General features: G+C 36.8%; 1 protein-coding gene across 1 annotated transcript in view; it reads left to right on the top strand.

Annotated features, from left to right (window-relative positions):
- Positions 1-275: 275 nt before the first annotated feature.
- The window catches only part of MYL1 (myosin light chain 1), a 23,595-nt gene continuing 8,579 nt past the window's right edge, over positions 276-15,291 (top strand). The window contains exons 1-2 of the mRNA XM_021702703.1: positions 276-404; positions 14,360-14,387. Of these exons, the coding sequence (XP_021558378.1) occupies positions 276-404; positions 14,360-14,387 (157 nt within the window). The remainder of the gene's footprint in view (positions 405-14,359; positions 14,388-15,291) is intronic.

The following is a 15,291-nucleotide window of genomic DNA, read 5'->3' as shown; positions in this document are numbered from 1 at the left end:
ATTCCATTTATAGTCCGAGCCTGAATGCCATCCCCCTTGACTAGCAAACTGTCCAATCCAGCCGCATGTGTCAAGATTCTATTAGGCACTAAGTGAAATATATATGCATGCCCTTATACCATTTAACACTCTGGGTCCACCTTCAAAACACTGGGCTGTGGATCAACTGAAGCACAACTCCTCTTCCAAGAATCATTTTGACAGGTTCTTTTGCAGGTGCTCTTTTGCTTTCTTTCTTTCTTTTTTTTTTTTTTAAACCCATCGTTTTTAACAAAATGGCACCCAAGAAGGACGTGAAGAAACCTGCTGCTGCTGCCGCCGCCCCAGCCCCAGCCCCGGCACCTGCACCTGCACCTGCCCCAGCCAAACCCAAAGAAGAAAAAATTGACCTCTCTGCCATTAAGGTAACTAAAGCGGTGAGCTGTTTGGTCACTGAAACATCTTTCAACAGTAGGAAACTCTAGGAACTTGCAAAGGGGTATATTTTTCATTGAGAGAGACAGCGTTACTACATGGACTGGTAGATTGGGGGAGAAAAGAATCCTGATTAAAAAATAAATAAACTCAAAAAAAAATTAAATAAATAAATAAATAAACTCTAGCATATAATTTCATTCCTATGAATATGATATTGTCTGTGGAACCTGTATTTGCTCTCATTTTTTGTTCTCTGGTTTTCTTTTTTCCCCTAAATGGTCAGAGTGCAATTTAGGGACAAAGTGTGTACGTGCAAAGGTGTTTTACCAATACTTAAACCAGTGTTTTATTTTGTTTCGTTTTGTTTCATCTTGTTTTGTTTGAAACAAAATCTCTGTGGAAACTGGATCCCTTACCTTAATGCTACATCAAAAGGAAATTTTCCGCCCCTACTTGTTTCCAAAAGTTTAAAAACAGCTGATGACCCAGTTGTCCTGGCTGTATTTATTTGATAGCGGCTTTATTTCATCTGAAAAAGAGAAGATTTTTGCAATTCAAGTTAATTCCCCCTTCAGCTTTGCTTAATAAATTTTGATTCAACACTAAATTAGATCTCAGTGCAGACAATTATGCACTCAAGTGTTTCAGTGACTCTGTCATCTTGTTTATTTATATACAGTATTTAATTCAGAATGTGTGAGCTGCTTCTAAATGAAACTAACCCCCCAAATATGATAAAACTTGGTTATATGGCTTTTAGCTTATGTCTTTGAGCTCTTGTATATTGATCTTTAACTAAGGAGAATGTGATTGATTTTTGTGTCAACACTTTGCTGTGATCAAAGTTCTCAACTGCCAAAAGATTACCTGCTTATGGGAAAATGATGCAGTGGATGTGCCTGTTACCTCTCAGTGATGTGATCCCTCAAACATGCACCTTCTCCTCCTTCACTGGGGCTGGATTGGTCTGAATGACAGTTTGAAAATCTTTATCTAATGAACTCTGCTTTATATGGAGAACTAACAGGCGAAAGGGCCTACTAGGTGATCTTCTCTCTTAAGCCAAAAGTTCTGTACATAATAAATCTAAATTTTGCTAACTTAATACTATTTAATTCCAAAGACAAAGCTGACCTATAAATAAACGTTTCACTGAGTAATTTAGTATAATCACGGATTTTAAAAAATACTTCTGACATAAATACTGCATTGGATCACCCTTAGATATAAGTGGTGACATTAAATGAATACATCCATAATTTCTGTAGCATTTTGGTTAAACACGAAATTTTATGTTCCAAAGTAGGAGTGGATTATGAAATATTTTATCTTGAGTGTGTAGGTACCTAAAGTCATATTTGAAAAAAGCTGGTCAGAGAATCTAACATTGGTTAGGAAGTATTCTTAATGAATATCCACTTTGGAGGGGAAATGCATGTCAGATCTTCTAATGAATGGTATTCTACCTAAAAGACTGCATATAATTCACTAAGAGGAAACCAAATTTTTCAACTCCAGCAATTCTAGCTAATGTATCTTTATAGATGCACACTGACTACATTATACAATGAACGTGATTACGGCCATGACAATAATTCCAATCATGTGTATTATTTGACTCTCCACTCTATCCTAAGAGTGGAGGTGTGAATCAGTGTCAAAGCTATTCCTCTGTATTTATTGTGATTTATAAGACAATATTACCTCTTTGCATCTAGGATTACAAGTATCTGGGGGAGAAAATGTGCCTGCTTAAGAAGAAAAGGAAATATCCCACTAATGAACATAGGCATTAGTTTTCTTCCCTGAAGAAATACAAAATGACTGACTGACTGAATGAATGAATGAATAAGTAAATTTATTTATTCATTTATTTACTTTGGCAGTAAGAAAACTCCAAGAAAAGACAAAATATCACTTAAAATTAAACTGATTAGTTGTTCACAGCAGAGAAGTGATGCTCTTTTAAATCCTGAAAAACTGGTTTATCCTTTTATCTATATGTTGAATTAATGCCAATATGGCTAAGGTAGCTAGCACAACTACGCAAAAGAAGAAAATACTCTTAGAACGTCTCTGCAGTGATGAGGTATGCTCCATCTTCACTAGTTCATTACAAAACAAGAGATGGGATGGATCCTGATAAGGATGCAAACCAAAAAGGAGCAATTAAATGAATCTAGAAGAAACAGGAGGAATTTAACCTTTATGTTTCATTCAGAGAGCCTACTCCTAATAGAGAGAAAATGAAAAGAACAAGATTGAAACTAACATATTTTTGTAAAGGAATTTAAATGCCTTCAATGATTTGCATTCATCAATATGAAATCAGTGCACACTTATAGGTATTATAGCCAAAGAATGTGGTATAACTTGAGAACTATATAAAATTTAATTTCATCCCAGTAGGTAACAAGAGTAATTAAAATGTACATTAAAACATTTCATATTATGATGCTTTTAATCACTTAATGATGTTTCTAGATATATTACCTCATATAAGTTACAAACTTTTTTCAAGCAGAGAAAATGAACTCTAAAGAAAGTAATAGAGCCGTTATATGTGTTCATTAACTTTCTGAAAACTCGATAAGGAACAAAACTTAATTGGATTTTAAACTTTCTTTCATAAATCATATAAGATTAGAAATCCAGCTGTCCTCATCAAAAGGAATGAGATCCTGCCATTTGCAACGACGTGGATGGAACTGGAGGGTGTTATGCTGAGTGAAATAAGTCAATCAGAGAAAGACATGTATCATATGACCTCACTGATATGAGGAATTCTTAATCTCAGGAAACAAACTGAGGGTTGCTGGAGTTGGGGGGGGGTGGGAGGGATGGGGTGGCTGGGTGATAGACATTGGGGAGGGTATGTGCTATGGTGAGTGCTGTGAATTGTGCAAGACTGATGAATCACAGATCTGTACCTCTGAAACAAATAATGCAATATATGCTAAGAAAAAAAAAAAAGAAGAAGAAGAAGATAGCAGGAGGGGAAGAATGAAGGGGGGGAATCAGAGGGGGAGATGAACCATGAGAGACAACGGACTCTGAAAAACAAACTGAGGGTTCTAGAGGGGAGGGGGGTGGGAGGATGGGTTAGCCTGGTGATGGGTATTAAAGAGGGCACGTTCTGCATGGAGCACTGGGTGTTATGCACAAACAATGAATCATGGAACACTTCATCTAAAACTAATGATGTAATGTATGGTGATTAACATAACAATAAAAATTAAAAAAAAAAAAAGAAATCCGGCTGTCCTTTAGACTTTGAGTAATGCCAAAGTGTAAGGATAATTATCTCTGTGTAGGACTACAGGCATAGGAATAGTAATATTTAATTCCTCAATACTATTCCTAGCTAATATCTATGTTCCACCATATAATATACCATGTTTATCAGTCATATATTTAACTCCCCATAAACTCTGAACAATCTTTAATATTGTTAATTAGTTTTATCAATTTCTGTAATGTGCTTTCCAACCTGATTTCCTAGTTTGTTGGTTATTTAGAACATTTGTTCAGTTGTTCTAACACAAAACCTTTGATATTCATGGAGGGAATGCTTACCTGATGTCCTATGCCCATGAATGTTCTATGAATACCCTTTTCAAAAACACAAAACTGCTGATATTTGAACATTAAAGTTGCTGTCCTGGGTGGTTCTAAGCACTCTTTGCTTTCAGAGAGCTGACACTTCCAACAATGATGCCCAGGCTAAAGAACACTGCCTGACAGAATCTCAAGTGTAAGACTTAAAATCCACCATGAGTATAGTTGCAGGTGCAAACATAAGAATTAACACCTGCTGCCTAACACTTCAGCCAAGTGTTGAAATGATGAAAGAAAACAAATAATGAGATGACTATGTGCCTAGATTTTTAAAAATCTTCAATGTGTAAGTAAATGTTTTGCATGATGCATGCCTTAGTTGATATGCCAGGATTGCTATGAGGTGATGAGACTTTGAATTGTGTCTTTCCCAATGTGCTGCTTAAGTTTTAATTCTCACCGTATTCACTGTAATTCAATCAGGTCATCTCTGACTAGATACTGCAGGCGAAATTACAAAAAGTGGTAAAGGTACAGAATGCATTGACAGAAACTCATCCGATAACAAATCTCAATAATTCACTGCACAGTTGGGGAGATTTAAGCTTTCAATTTAATGGGTAATGTGGAAATAGAGCATTCCCAATAAATACATCTATTTACTGATGGGTATTCAGTGGAGGCAAATATTCTGTATACATTTGCAATACCTGACTTGTTCTGGTCAAGGTACAGGATTGTCTGTATTAATCTACAAATTCTTTTTTCTCGGCTCTAATAAGGCTAATACAAACCCAGTCCCACTTTGAAGAATTCTTGGGAAAAATCAAATGAGGTCATGGCCCATGAAAGGCTTTGAAAATTATAAAGATCTTTGTAATATAATAATAAATATTCATTGAGATTTAACTCTGTGCCCTATTATCTTATTTAATCCTCAAAACAGTATATTGAGGTTGTTTTTAGCCTCATTTTGCAAGAAAAGAAACTGAGCCTAATAAGGTTCAGTGCTATGTCCATGATCAAATAACTAGGTGATGGAGCTAGAATTTAACCTCTCAGCCAAATCCAGAGTCAACTGTGGTAATCATATCCTAAGCCACCTCCTGTTTATAAAGAGTAAGTTGCTGTTAAGAATGCATGAAGAAGGGGTGCTTGGGTGGCTCAGTCGGCTGAGTGGCTGACTCTTGATTTCAGGTCAGGTTATGATCTCAGGAGCCTGGGATCGAGCTCTGCGAAGGGCCCCCCGCTCAGCAGGGAGTCTGCTTGAGGACTCTCTCCCTCTCTCTCTGCTCCTCCTCCTGCTTGCATTCTTTTTCTCTCTCTCAAATAAATAAATAAATCTTAAAAAAAAAAAAAAAAAGAAAAGAATGCATGAAGAAGGGGCACCTGGGTGGCCCAGTTGGTTAAGTGTCCGACTCTTGATTTCAACTCAGGTCATGATCTCAGGGTTGTGAGATCAAGCCTCATGTCAGGCTCCACGCTGGGAGTGAAGCCTGCTTGGGATTCTCTCTCTCTCCCACTCTTAAAAAAAAAAAAAAAAAAAAAAAAAAAAACCCTAATGTGTAAAGAAGCCTTTTTTTATTCTTAAGGGTGTGAGGTAGAGCGGATCTCATATCACCCTGCACAACCCTGTGTAGCCAGTGGAGGGAGTGACAGGCACACATCAGAGCAAGTTGACCTAGACTTTTGACCTTGGCAGTCCACTACTCTGTTCTCCGCAGCTCTCCCCTATCTCTGCACCTGTTGCTGAAAGGTTGAGTGTTCTCTTTTACAGCTAGAAGGTGGGAAGACCTAGAAAGACCCTTAGTCACTTTGCTCTAGCTTCCTATAAAAAGTTGTAAATGGAACATGGGTATTTTTTTAAAAAGGTTGCTACGAGAGTAGATTAGTAGTTGCCAGGGATGGACCTAGGGGTGGGGTAAATGAGTGAAGGTGGTCAGAGGGTACAAACTTCCAGTTATAAGATAAATAGGTTCTGGAATCTAATATACAACATAATGACTATAGTTAACAATACCATATTGTATATTTTATTTTTTTATTTATTTTTTTTAACGATTTTATTTATTTATTCATGAGAGACAGAGAGAGAGAGAGAGAGAGAGAGAGAGAAGCAGGCTCCCAAGGAGCAGGGAGCCCGATGCGGGACTCGATCCCAGGACCCTGAGATCATGACCTGAGCCGAAGGCAGACGCTTAACCATCTGAGCCACCCAGGCACCCCCATATTGTATATTTTAAAGTTGCTAAGAGAGTAGATCTTAAAAGTTCTCACCACACACACACACACACACACACACATACTTTTTTAATTTAAAAAAAATGTGACATGATGAATATATCAACTATCCTTATTGTGGTGATCATTTCACAATATCAAAATCATCACATATCAAATCACACTGTACACCTTAAATTTATACTGTTATGTCAATTATATCTCGATACAGCTGGAGAAAATAAACTATACCAAAGTATTTTTAAATGCTCTTAAATGTAATGAAACAGACAAATTTTTTAAAATAATTTTTGTTTTTTTAATTAAATATACACATACCAAAACTGACCTCCAAATTTTGCCATCAGGCTAATATTCTAACAAAGGTATGGGATCTCTATTTTGTTTACAGATAGATAGCATGATTGAAACTGGGAAGAAATATCAGCCATATATCCTTTAGAGTGATATGTAGAAATATAATACCACATGTATAATGATTAAATCTTAACCTTAACTAGCTTGAGGAAAAGAACTAGAAAAAGAACACATATCATGAATTTCTGATTAAAGGAATGGGTGAAAATATTTATAAGTTGTCTCTAAGTTTTCTTTATGTAATTTTAAGAGTTTATCATTTTTGAGGCACCTGGGTGGCCCAGTCAAGCATCCAACTCTTGATCTCAGTTCAGGTCTTGATCTCAAGGTCTTGAGCTCAAGTCCTACATTGGGCTCTACACTAGGTGTATAGCCTACTTTAAAAAAAAAAGAAAAGAAAAGAATTTGTCTTTTTTTTACCCTGGCCTTTCAATAATATGAATTAATTTTTAATACAACTATAATGTAACAAATTTCAATATCAATCCATTTGCAGTGTGAATATAACCTCAGGAGCAAATAAAAAATTATTTGAGATTACCACTAGGTATCAATATCAAGTTTCCACTCTCAAACATCTATGATGTACAAGAAGAGAACAGGTGGAATGGAGTGGGAAAGTACTAAAGGACATTCTGTAACTCTCTAAAATTATATTTTGAATTATACGTTAACTGCATAATGTCTTTGCAAAGTAAAATGCAGTTTGGAAAGGAATAGATATGTTCACCAATTAATAGTGAATAGCCCTTTTAATTGTAAAGATAATGAAATCTTTGCAAGACAAGGAGACCACAAAGTGACAGTGCCAAATTTAGACTCTTGACATTTTAATGTTGCAAATGAACCCCCTGGCAAGTTGTCTTTAGAAGACGTTCCATAATTACCCAGCATTAAGCACCATCTGACTCATGGAAATTATGGAAAGGATTATATTTAGTCTGCTGATCCTACACTTTCTTCTGCTTCTCCTCATACTGAAATACTTTTTGTATGAAAATAAGATCTGCTATAGTTTGTTTCTACATCAACTTCTACAGTTTGTTTCTCACTCCAAATCAGAATTTGGAAGGCAAAAGTTGCAATATACAAGTAGTCGTGGCTTTAATTATACTAGTTAAAAATTTAAACTATATGGATGATAAGTCCTTGCTCTTCCGGTCATAAATTGATAATAGTGAGTTGAAGCCAGAGGGAAAAAATATGCCCTAAAGATAAAACCACATCTTATTCAACTGTATATTCCTCCTTTCACTGTGGCAAGTGAAGTCTTTGCACCTAGTAAGTGCCCAATGGTACATTTTCTCTAGTTTTTAAAACATCTGCTTCACTTGAATTCAGTGTTATGAAATTATATTTTAACCTCTCTTTTTCTAGATTACTTCAAAATAATGTTACTTCTTGAGTTTTTAGCACCATGCCCTTTTCCATTAAAAAAGCAAGTTGAGGTTGTTTCTACTGTCAAAAGCATGGAAAACTCGTAACATTGCAGAACCATAGTAACCCTAGAAATCACACAGTATAATATTCTATATTTGAGGAAGCCATGACCCAGATAAGAGAAGTTATTTAATCAAAAGACACATGCTTTATTATCACAGAACAAAATTCTGCATACCTCAATCCCTGTCTAGTTCTCTTTCCACCATATGAAAAGACCTGAAATCTCTAAAATGGTAATGCCAATATTGATAGATCCCTCTGGTCACAAGAGGAACTTTCATTCCAGATAAGTAGGAAAAAGCGGATACTTTTAATTTCTTAAAACACATACACCAAGAATTTTTCCAAGCTCCTATTTTAAAAATAAAAAGAGGAAGGAAGGAACAAAAACACAACTTGGATTTTTAATAAATTACAAACAAACAAGTGTACAAAGTGGAGGAGGTACAACTCTTAAATCTTAAATCTATCAATTATTAACCATAAGAAAGCTAATGAAAAATCTGAAAAAGTATAGACTTAGGTCACATTTTTAAATTTTTATTAAAATTCGGGCACCTGGGTGGCTCAGTTGGTTAAGCAACTGCCTTTGGCTCAGGTCATGATCCTGGAGTCCCTGGATCGAGTCCTGCATCGGGCTCCCTGCTCGGCAGGGAGTCTGCTTCTCCCTCTGGCCCTAACCCCTCTCATGTGCTCTCTCTCATTCTCCCTCTCTCAAATAAATAAATAAAATCTTTTTAAAAAAAGGTATTTAAAAAAAATTTTTATGAAAATTCACTTAGGCTTCTCATTAATTCTTATAGGTGTGAATTGTGTTATTTTAAATAATTCAGCATTTGCTCTAATGTGACCAAATTCAGTTTTGACTAGTCCACACTTTCTGAGCACAGAATTACTCATTTCCCTTTCTGTTCAGATCAATGTATCCAGTACAGCCGTCTATTCTCTCTTATATTAGACAGGCTGGACTGGTATTATATTCTTAATTTCTTGTTGTTCTTAATTTCTACTTTTTATAACACATTATAGTCACCAGCCTAAGTATATCCTTTGTTGAGGTAAAAAAAAAAAAAAGATGCAATGAAAAATATTTATCTCCTTTAAATGAAGTGAGTTATTCTGAGGCACAAAACTCTTTATTTCCAAAATGGTATTTCTGCTGGCCTTTTATGGTGAGTCCTGGTAAGTCTGAGATTAGAGTGAAAAGTAATCATCTAAATTTTCCTTAGGTTTTGCATACATCCTGGGTCTTTAGAGGCCTCTCTGTCTGGCATTAAATTAGAGAATGTGCAGCAATGTTTTCTTGCTTGAATATTGGCTCTGGTGAGATTAACTTCTTTAACTTAGCCTTACCAGTCATTAGTCTCATTCCGTCTTGCAGGGAAGATGTTATTGTTTAAAGACTATAGTCTGTGTTCCTTCCTAGGGCATTTTCACCTGTATTCAACAACACGGGTCTCCCAGATCCTCCTTAATTATAGCTTTTCTTGTTATGCTAAAGCTTAACATACAGCAATTTCAGAGCCTTTTGATTAAATTCATTTTAATATTTTCCCTATAAATTAATTCCTTCTGTATACCAGAAGCTTTACCTTGTTTTTAATCAGTTAACCAAACATCATGATTACTAATAGAAAAACGCTTCTCGAAGTGAGAAGAGATCTGTAAACATTGCAATAAAAAATCCTTTTCAGTACCAGTAACAGTCAACTACTACTTACCTAAATCCAATATCAAAGAGCACATGAGTCCCAAAAATGTGGAATATAGTTATTAGACTAACAGTCTAATACAGATATCAGGCTAAGATAGAAAAGCCCTGTTAAAAAGCAAATCAAGGGGGCGCCTGGGTGGCTCAGTCGTTGGGCGGCTGCCTTCGGCTCAGGTCATGATCCTGGAGGCCTGGGATCGAGTCCCACATCGGGCTCCCTTCTCAGCGGGAGGCCTGCTTCTCCCTCTCCCACTCCTCCTGCTTGTGTTCCTGCTCTCGCTGTCTCTGTCTCTGTCAAATAAATAAAGTAAAATCAAAAAAAAAAAAAAAAAAGCAAATCAAGGGTTGGCAAATGAGAATTCCTGATCATAAACTTTATATAAAATGTAAGGAAAGGCTCTGGAAATATAAAGGCACATATATCAATAATTCAAAATGAGCAATGAGCGTGCCTAGTATGTGCTTGGCAGTTCTAGATGCTGGGCATGTAGCACTGGGGGGAGATCATATGAACCATCTGTAGAATGGAAGCTCTTTGAAGGAGATGATGAAGTCTCTTCCCTCAGGGAATGTAATATTCTAGAGGAGAAGCTCATGTTTGAAGGAGGAACTTACCATACATGTGTCCTAATGATTTTAATTTATTGCAAATCTGTTGAACTAATATAGGCAAACAAGGTATTTCATAGAGATATGGGGAATAAAATATAAGAATAAGGCAGAGGCCACTCTCTAGATGGCAGGAAGAAATTGGGGTGGGCCCATGTCCAATTTGCATCATGGACAAAGGTAAATGGCTTTCAGTAATGGCCTGGGTTTTCCAGAAGTTTACAACCAGGAAGGTTAAACATCTTTCAGTTGGAAGAAAGGAGCTAAGTAAATAGAAAGAAAAGGTCCTTTCAAGAGAAGATTTTATCAGGACTTTGAATATTTAATTTCTAAGAAACAGAGATGAGAGGAGAGCATTCCAGATAGAAGAGACTTAAGTCTAATTTTTAAAACAAACCACATGATGACACAGCAAACTGAGTCCAAAATCAGCTGACATTTTGTATTTATATCATGCCTTGTTCAAAGAGCTGATTACTTCATCACTACAACACCAAGAAAGAGATGCAAGAGAAACTTTTCATCATTTGTGAATATACCAGAGATAAAGTAACATTTCCCATTTAGTCTATGAGCACAGCATTCACCTCTTTTGACTTTTAAACTATAGTTTATTCTCTAGGATGGACTACACTGTAGCCTTTTCTACTGTTGTCAGTAACTTGCTTACATGTTTACTTTGATTTTCAATAGGTACAAAAAATCTAAACTCTGATCTTCTCTGTGGTAAAGATATACAGAAAAAATAGAGTGAAATAGTTTGACAACTGCCTGTCACTTCTATTTTAATAATAGCAAACCTTTGGGCGCCTGGGTGGCTCAGTTGGTTAAGCGACTGCCTTCGGCTCAGGTCATGATCTCAGGGTCCTGGGATCGAGTCCCGCATCGGGCTCCCTGCTCCTTGGGAGCCTGCTTCTCCCTCTGCCCCTCTCTCACTCTCTGTCTCTCATGAATAAATAAATAAAATCTTAAAAAAATAATAATAATAGCAAACCTTTACATAATATCCAAGTGGTTAGGAATAGCTTATTTATAGCATAAACATAACTTTTAAAATGACTTTCCAGTTTACTCCACAGATTTTATACAAATTGATATTTTATATGAATTTGAGGACACATTTTTCTACTCAAAAAAAAAAAAAAGAAAAGAAAATGAGCATTCTGTAGCGCAATTTTGATGGCTTATTTATTTGTAGTTATTAATTTTACTAAAGATATATACTAGTTCTCAATATTAATCATAGGGCAATTCAAATTTAATGACACAATACATAAATATAATTACAAGACTAAAAAGAACACAAAGAAACATGGTCTGCTCTCATGGCTTTAATTTGGGCATCAAAAATCATGAGACTCCAGGGTTGATGGAGGGAGGTAGGCAAGGAATGGGCTAAATGGGTGATGGGCGTTAAGGAGGGTACTTGTGATGAGCACTGGGTGTTACATGTAAGTGATGACTCACTAAATTTTACACCTGAAACCAATTTTAGCATATATGTTAACTAACTTGAATTTAAATAAAAACTTGAAGGAAAAAAATCATGAGATTCCAAATTACACAATTATCAAAGATGACAAATTTCCACCTTTGTCCCTCCCTTCCATTCCCTCTAATAATGCAAAGCATTTAAATTTTTCTATTAGCTTCCATTTCTCATAAACTCTCAAAATGTTTATTTATGAAAATATGTTTTCCTGGGTAGTAGTATTTTTTAAATAATGTTTTTAATCCTCATCTTGACCCTATGAGATTTTTTTCACTACTTGCAAACTTTGGACAAAAATGATATGAAAAAAAGTGATATGCATTTAAATATTGATTTCTTCCTAAATGGCTTGAGGGAAAGCTGTAAAGTATTCATCTGTCTAGCAGGGGGAATCTTCATGCTTGACATGACCATTCCTTTAAAAACAATTGCTGAGACAGCACTCAAATCAAAATTTATCTCCAACATTCTTTACACCTATAACCTGCTTTAGGTATGTAGAACACTGATCAACATGTCTGAACTTTAGTGGACATGCTAGGACTTATCTTTCCTAGTACCATTTTTCACAGTACCGTTCTCAGAAGGGAGTTGCCCCCTATTTTCAGGTAAAATGCCATGAAAACCCATTACCAGCCAATCCCATAGACATGTTTAAAATCCTAAAGTATAAATTGGCATTCAACAGCCCCTGCTTTGGGTCTTTCTGGAGACTGAGGATGGAGGAAAATACCCACCCCTGGTGTAAGAAAGCTAAAGGAGAATGGTGAAAATGGAGCTCCAAACCACCCCTGGCTTAGGTACACTCTCTACATCTCAGAGCACAACTTGCAAAAGAGTGGTCTTTAATGAGAGGTTTCAAGAAGGGACCGCATCGTCACTTGGGTGAACCCTAAGAAACACGAAGAATGCGCATGGCCTTTTCAAGTCCTCTGAACTTTACCACAAGGGACAGAGCTCCAGAGGATGTTCCTTCTATAGTCATTGCCATTTGAAACCCCAAGCCAGTCCCATCCAAAAAATTCCATTAAATATCAAAACTTGCTGACTCGAAGTTTGCAAAGTCCATAATTCACCAAGAGAAGTGGTCAGCCTGAGTGTGAAGGAAATTCTAAGCTCCTCTGCACTTGAACAAGTAAGAAGTTTCTTAAAGGAAGAGGCTCCAAGAGACCGTCTCAGGGATAAATACCATAAAAGTACTGACAGACTTCGGTCTCATTATGGCTGTCCACTCCTAGGTTCTGGTTGCCTAAAAATAGCCCTCAGGGTACAGAGCCCTCCTTCCCTTTGCCCTAAGAAAGCTAAAGAACCCTCCAAAGGGAGTGGCCATGTGTCTCTGAAACCTGATGCTAGCTGTGAGGTCACAGCTTCCCCAGCAATAAAAGGCAGCCTCAGGGAAGGAGGCCCCACTCAGGGACTGGAGCGGCCCTCAACTCACTCTTCAGCTTTGCCACTGTTCCGCAGCCCAGAGGCTCTGCCATGGTGGGTCCTAGGAGAAAACGGTTTTTCCTTTATAGGAGGATATGAATCGTGCATATGACCTTTTTGAGTAGAAAGGCAGACAAGGAACAGAATTGAGGGGAGAACATATTCGGTGTAAGTCTATAGAACCTGCTTTTGCTTTTGGTTGAGGTGGGGTGAGGATAGAAGAGATTAATTCGAGCTATTATGTTAACTGAAAAAAATACATCTTACTCCCCAAAGCAGTACTTGATGCTTCACTAACTTTTGCTATATCACATTTATTCTATCTAACCGGGGGGGGGGGGGGGGAGGGCGGGGAGCAGAAACTGCTAGTATAGCAAAATATTATACCTTTAAAAACTGTCGGATGAAGATAACTAAAATTAAGTAAACTACTTGTGACACATTGAGCAAAAAGCTACTAGTTAAATAGAAGAAAGAATTAAGGAGATCTTTTTAATGCAGTGTATCTGTATTTCTGAATGCAGGGTATCTGTATTAGACATATCTTAAATACATCACAGGCTAGTATATTATTCCAGGAAGTTATCTGACTTAGCATTTGTTAAATCATTGATTCATTGATGAAGATACAGAGAGATGTTCCCTAACTATCTTTCGCAACAGCTTATTTTGCCTAGATTTGAAAGTATCCTAAGGCAACCTTCTTATTCTATGACACCTACATGTCTTCTTAAAAATCTCAGAACAGCGAGCACTCATCCTTCTGTCAATGCATTTGAAAGAGTACTAGTTGTTTTTTTCTTTCTCCCTCTCTCCCGCCACTGCAGTCCTTCAGCGCTGACCAGATTGCTGGTAAGTGAATTGAGCTTCTCTACTCCACACGTAGGCAGAGCACTGCCTCGTTTCTGAAATATCCCTTATCTAAGGCATGTTTCTGCATGGCTCAACCTGTTAGTGTCCAAGCTAAGCCTGAACTCTGAAAAGTTGGCTTACTTTTGGAACTTACTTTGAAGATTACTCAGGGAATGAGCCTGGATACACTTAAAAATCAGGATATTTTTGTTTGGTTAAAATATTCTTTGTGGTTAATTTCTTTCTAACAGATCGAGTTCTCTAAGGAACAGCAGGATGGTAAGTTTAAAAGATACAGTTGTTAATATGTGCACACTCATAAAGGCGGCATGTGAGAAAACCGACTCCCTCGGGATGAGATTAGCTCTTCCCAATCATCCCCACTGGTGTTGCCACTCTAAATATAAATGCTTTCAATCACTCTAAGTTTTCTCAACGTGAACCCCCTGCTTATAATCAGTAATCAAAGGTTTAAGCAAACAAAAGACAGATACCATAAAATAGGTCCTTATATTCACTGATTTCTACATAAAACCATTTTGATACAGTAGCCAATACCATATATATTACCCCAAAAAAGGCTGGAGATTTTGAATGGCTAATCTGTTCATCAAATCCCTAAAGAGAGATTGGCAGGTCTGAATTGTTCAATCTAGAAAATAATATTGATTGTGAAACTGCCCAATTACCAGACCTACATAATTTCAATGGGCATGAGTTGAGAGAAGCAGGTGAAGTGGATATAGAATAAAAGTAAATTCAGAGACAAAGAAGGGGAGTAATTTATCATATAACTGCAAGGAACATTAGACATCTCCTGGTCTGTCTTTAGAAATACAAGACAGTCTCTCAAAGAGCTGATAGGACTTGCTCAAGGACCCAAAGTATTAGTAACAGGATCAAAATCTGGTATTAGTTTAAACTAATTAAAAAATTCATAGGGCACCTGGGTGGCTCAGATGGTTAAGCGTCTGCCTTCGGCTCAGGTCATGATCCCAGGGTCCTGGGATCAAGTCCCGCATCGGGCTCTCTCCTCGGCAGGGAAACTGCTTCTCCCTCTCCCACTCCCCCTGCCCGTGCTTTCTCTCTGTCAAATAAATAAATAAAATCTTTAAAATAAATAAATAAATAAATAAATAAATAAATAAATAAATAAATAAAATCTTAAAAAAAAAAACCCACA

The sequence above is a fragment of the Neomonachus schauinslandi genome, chromosome 3 (assembly GCF_002201575.2).
Source record: "Neomonachus schauinslandi chromosome 3, ASM220157v2, whole genome shotgun sequence".
Taxonomy (NCBI): Eukaryota; Metazoa; Chordata; class Mammalia; order Carnivora; family Phocidae; genus Neomonachus; species Neomonachus schauinslandi.
This window is presented reverse-complemented; position numbering and strand designations above follow the sequence as displayed.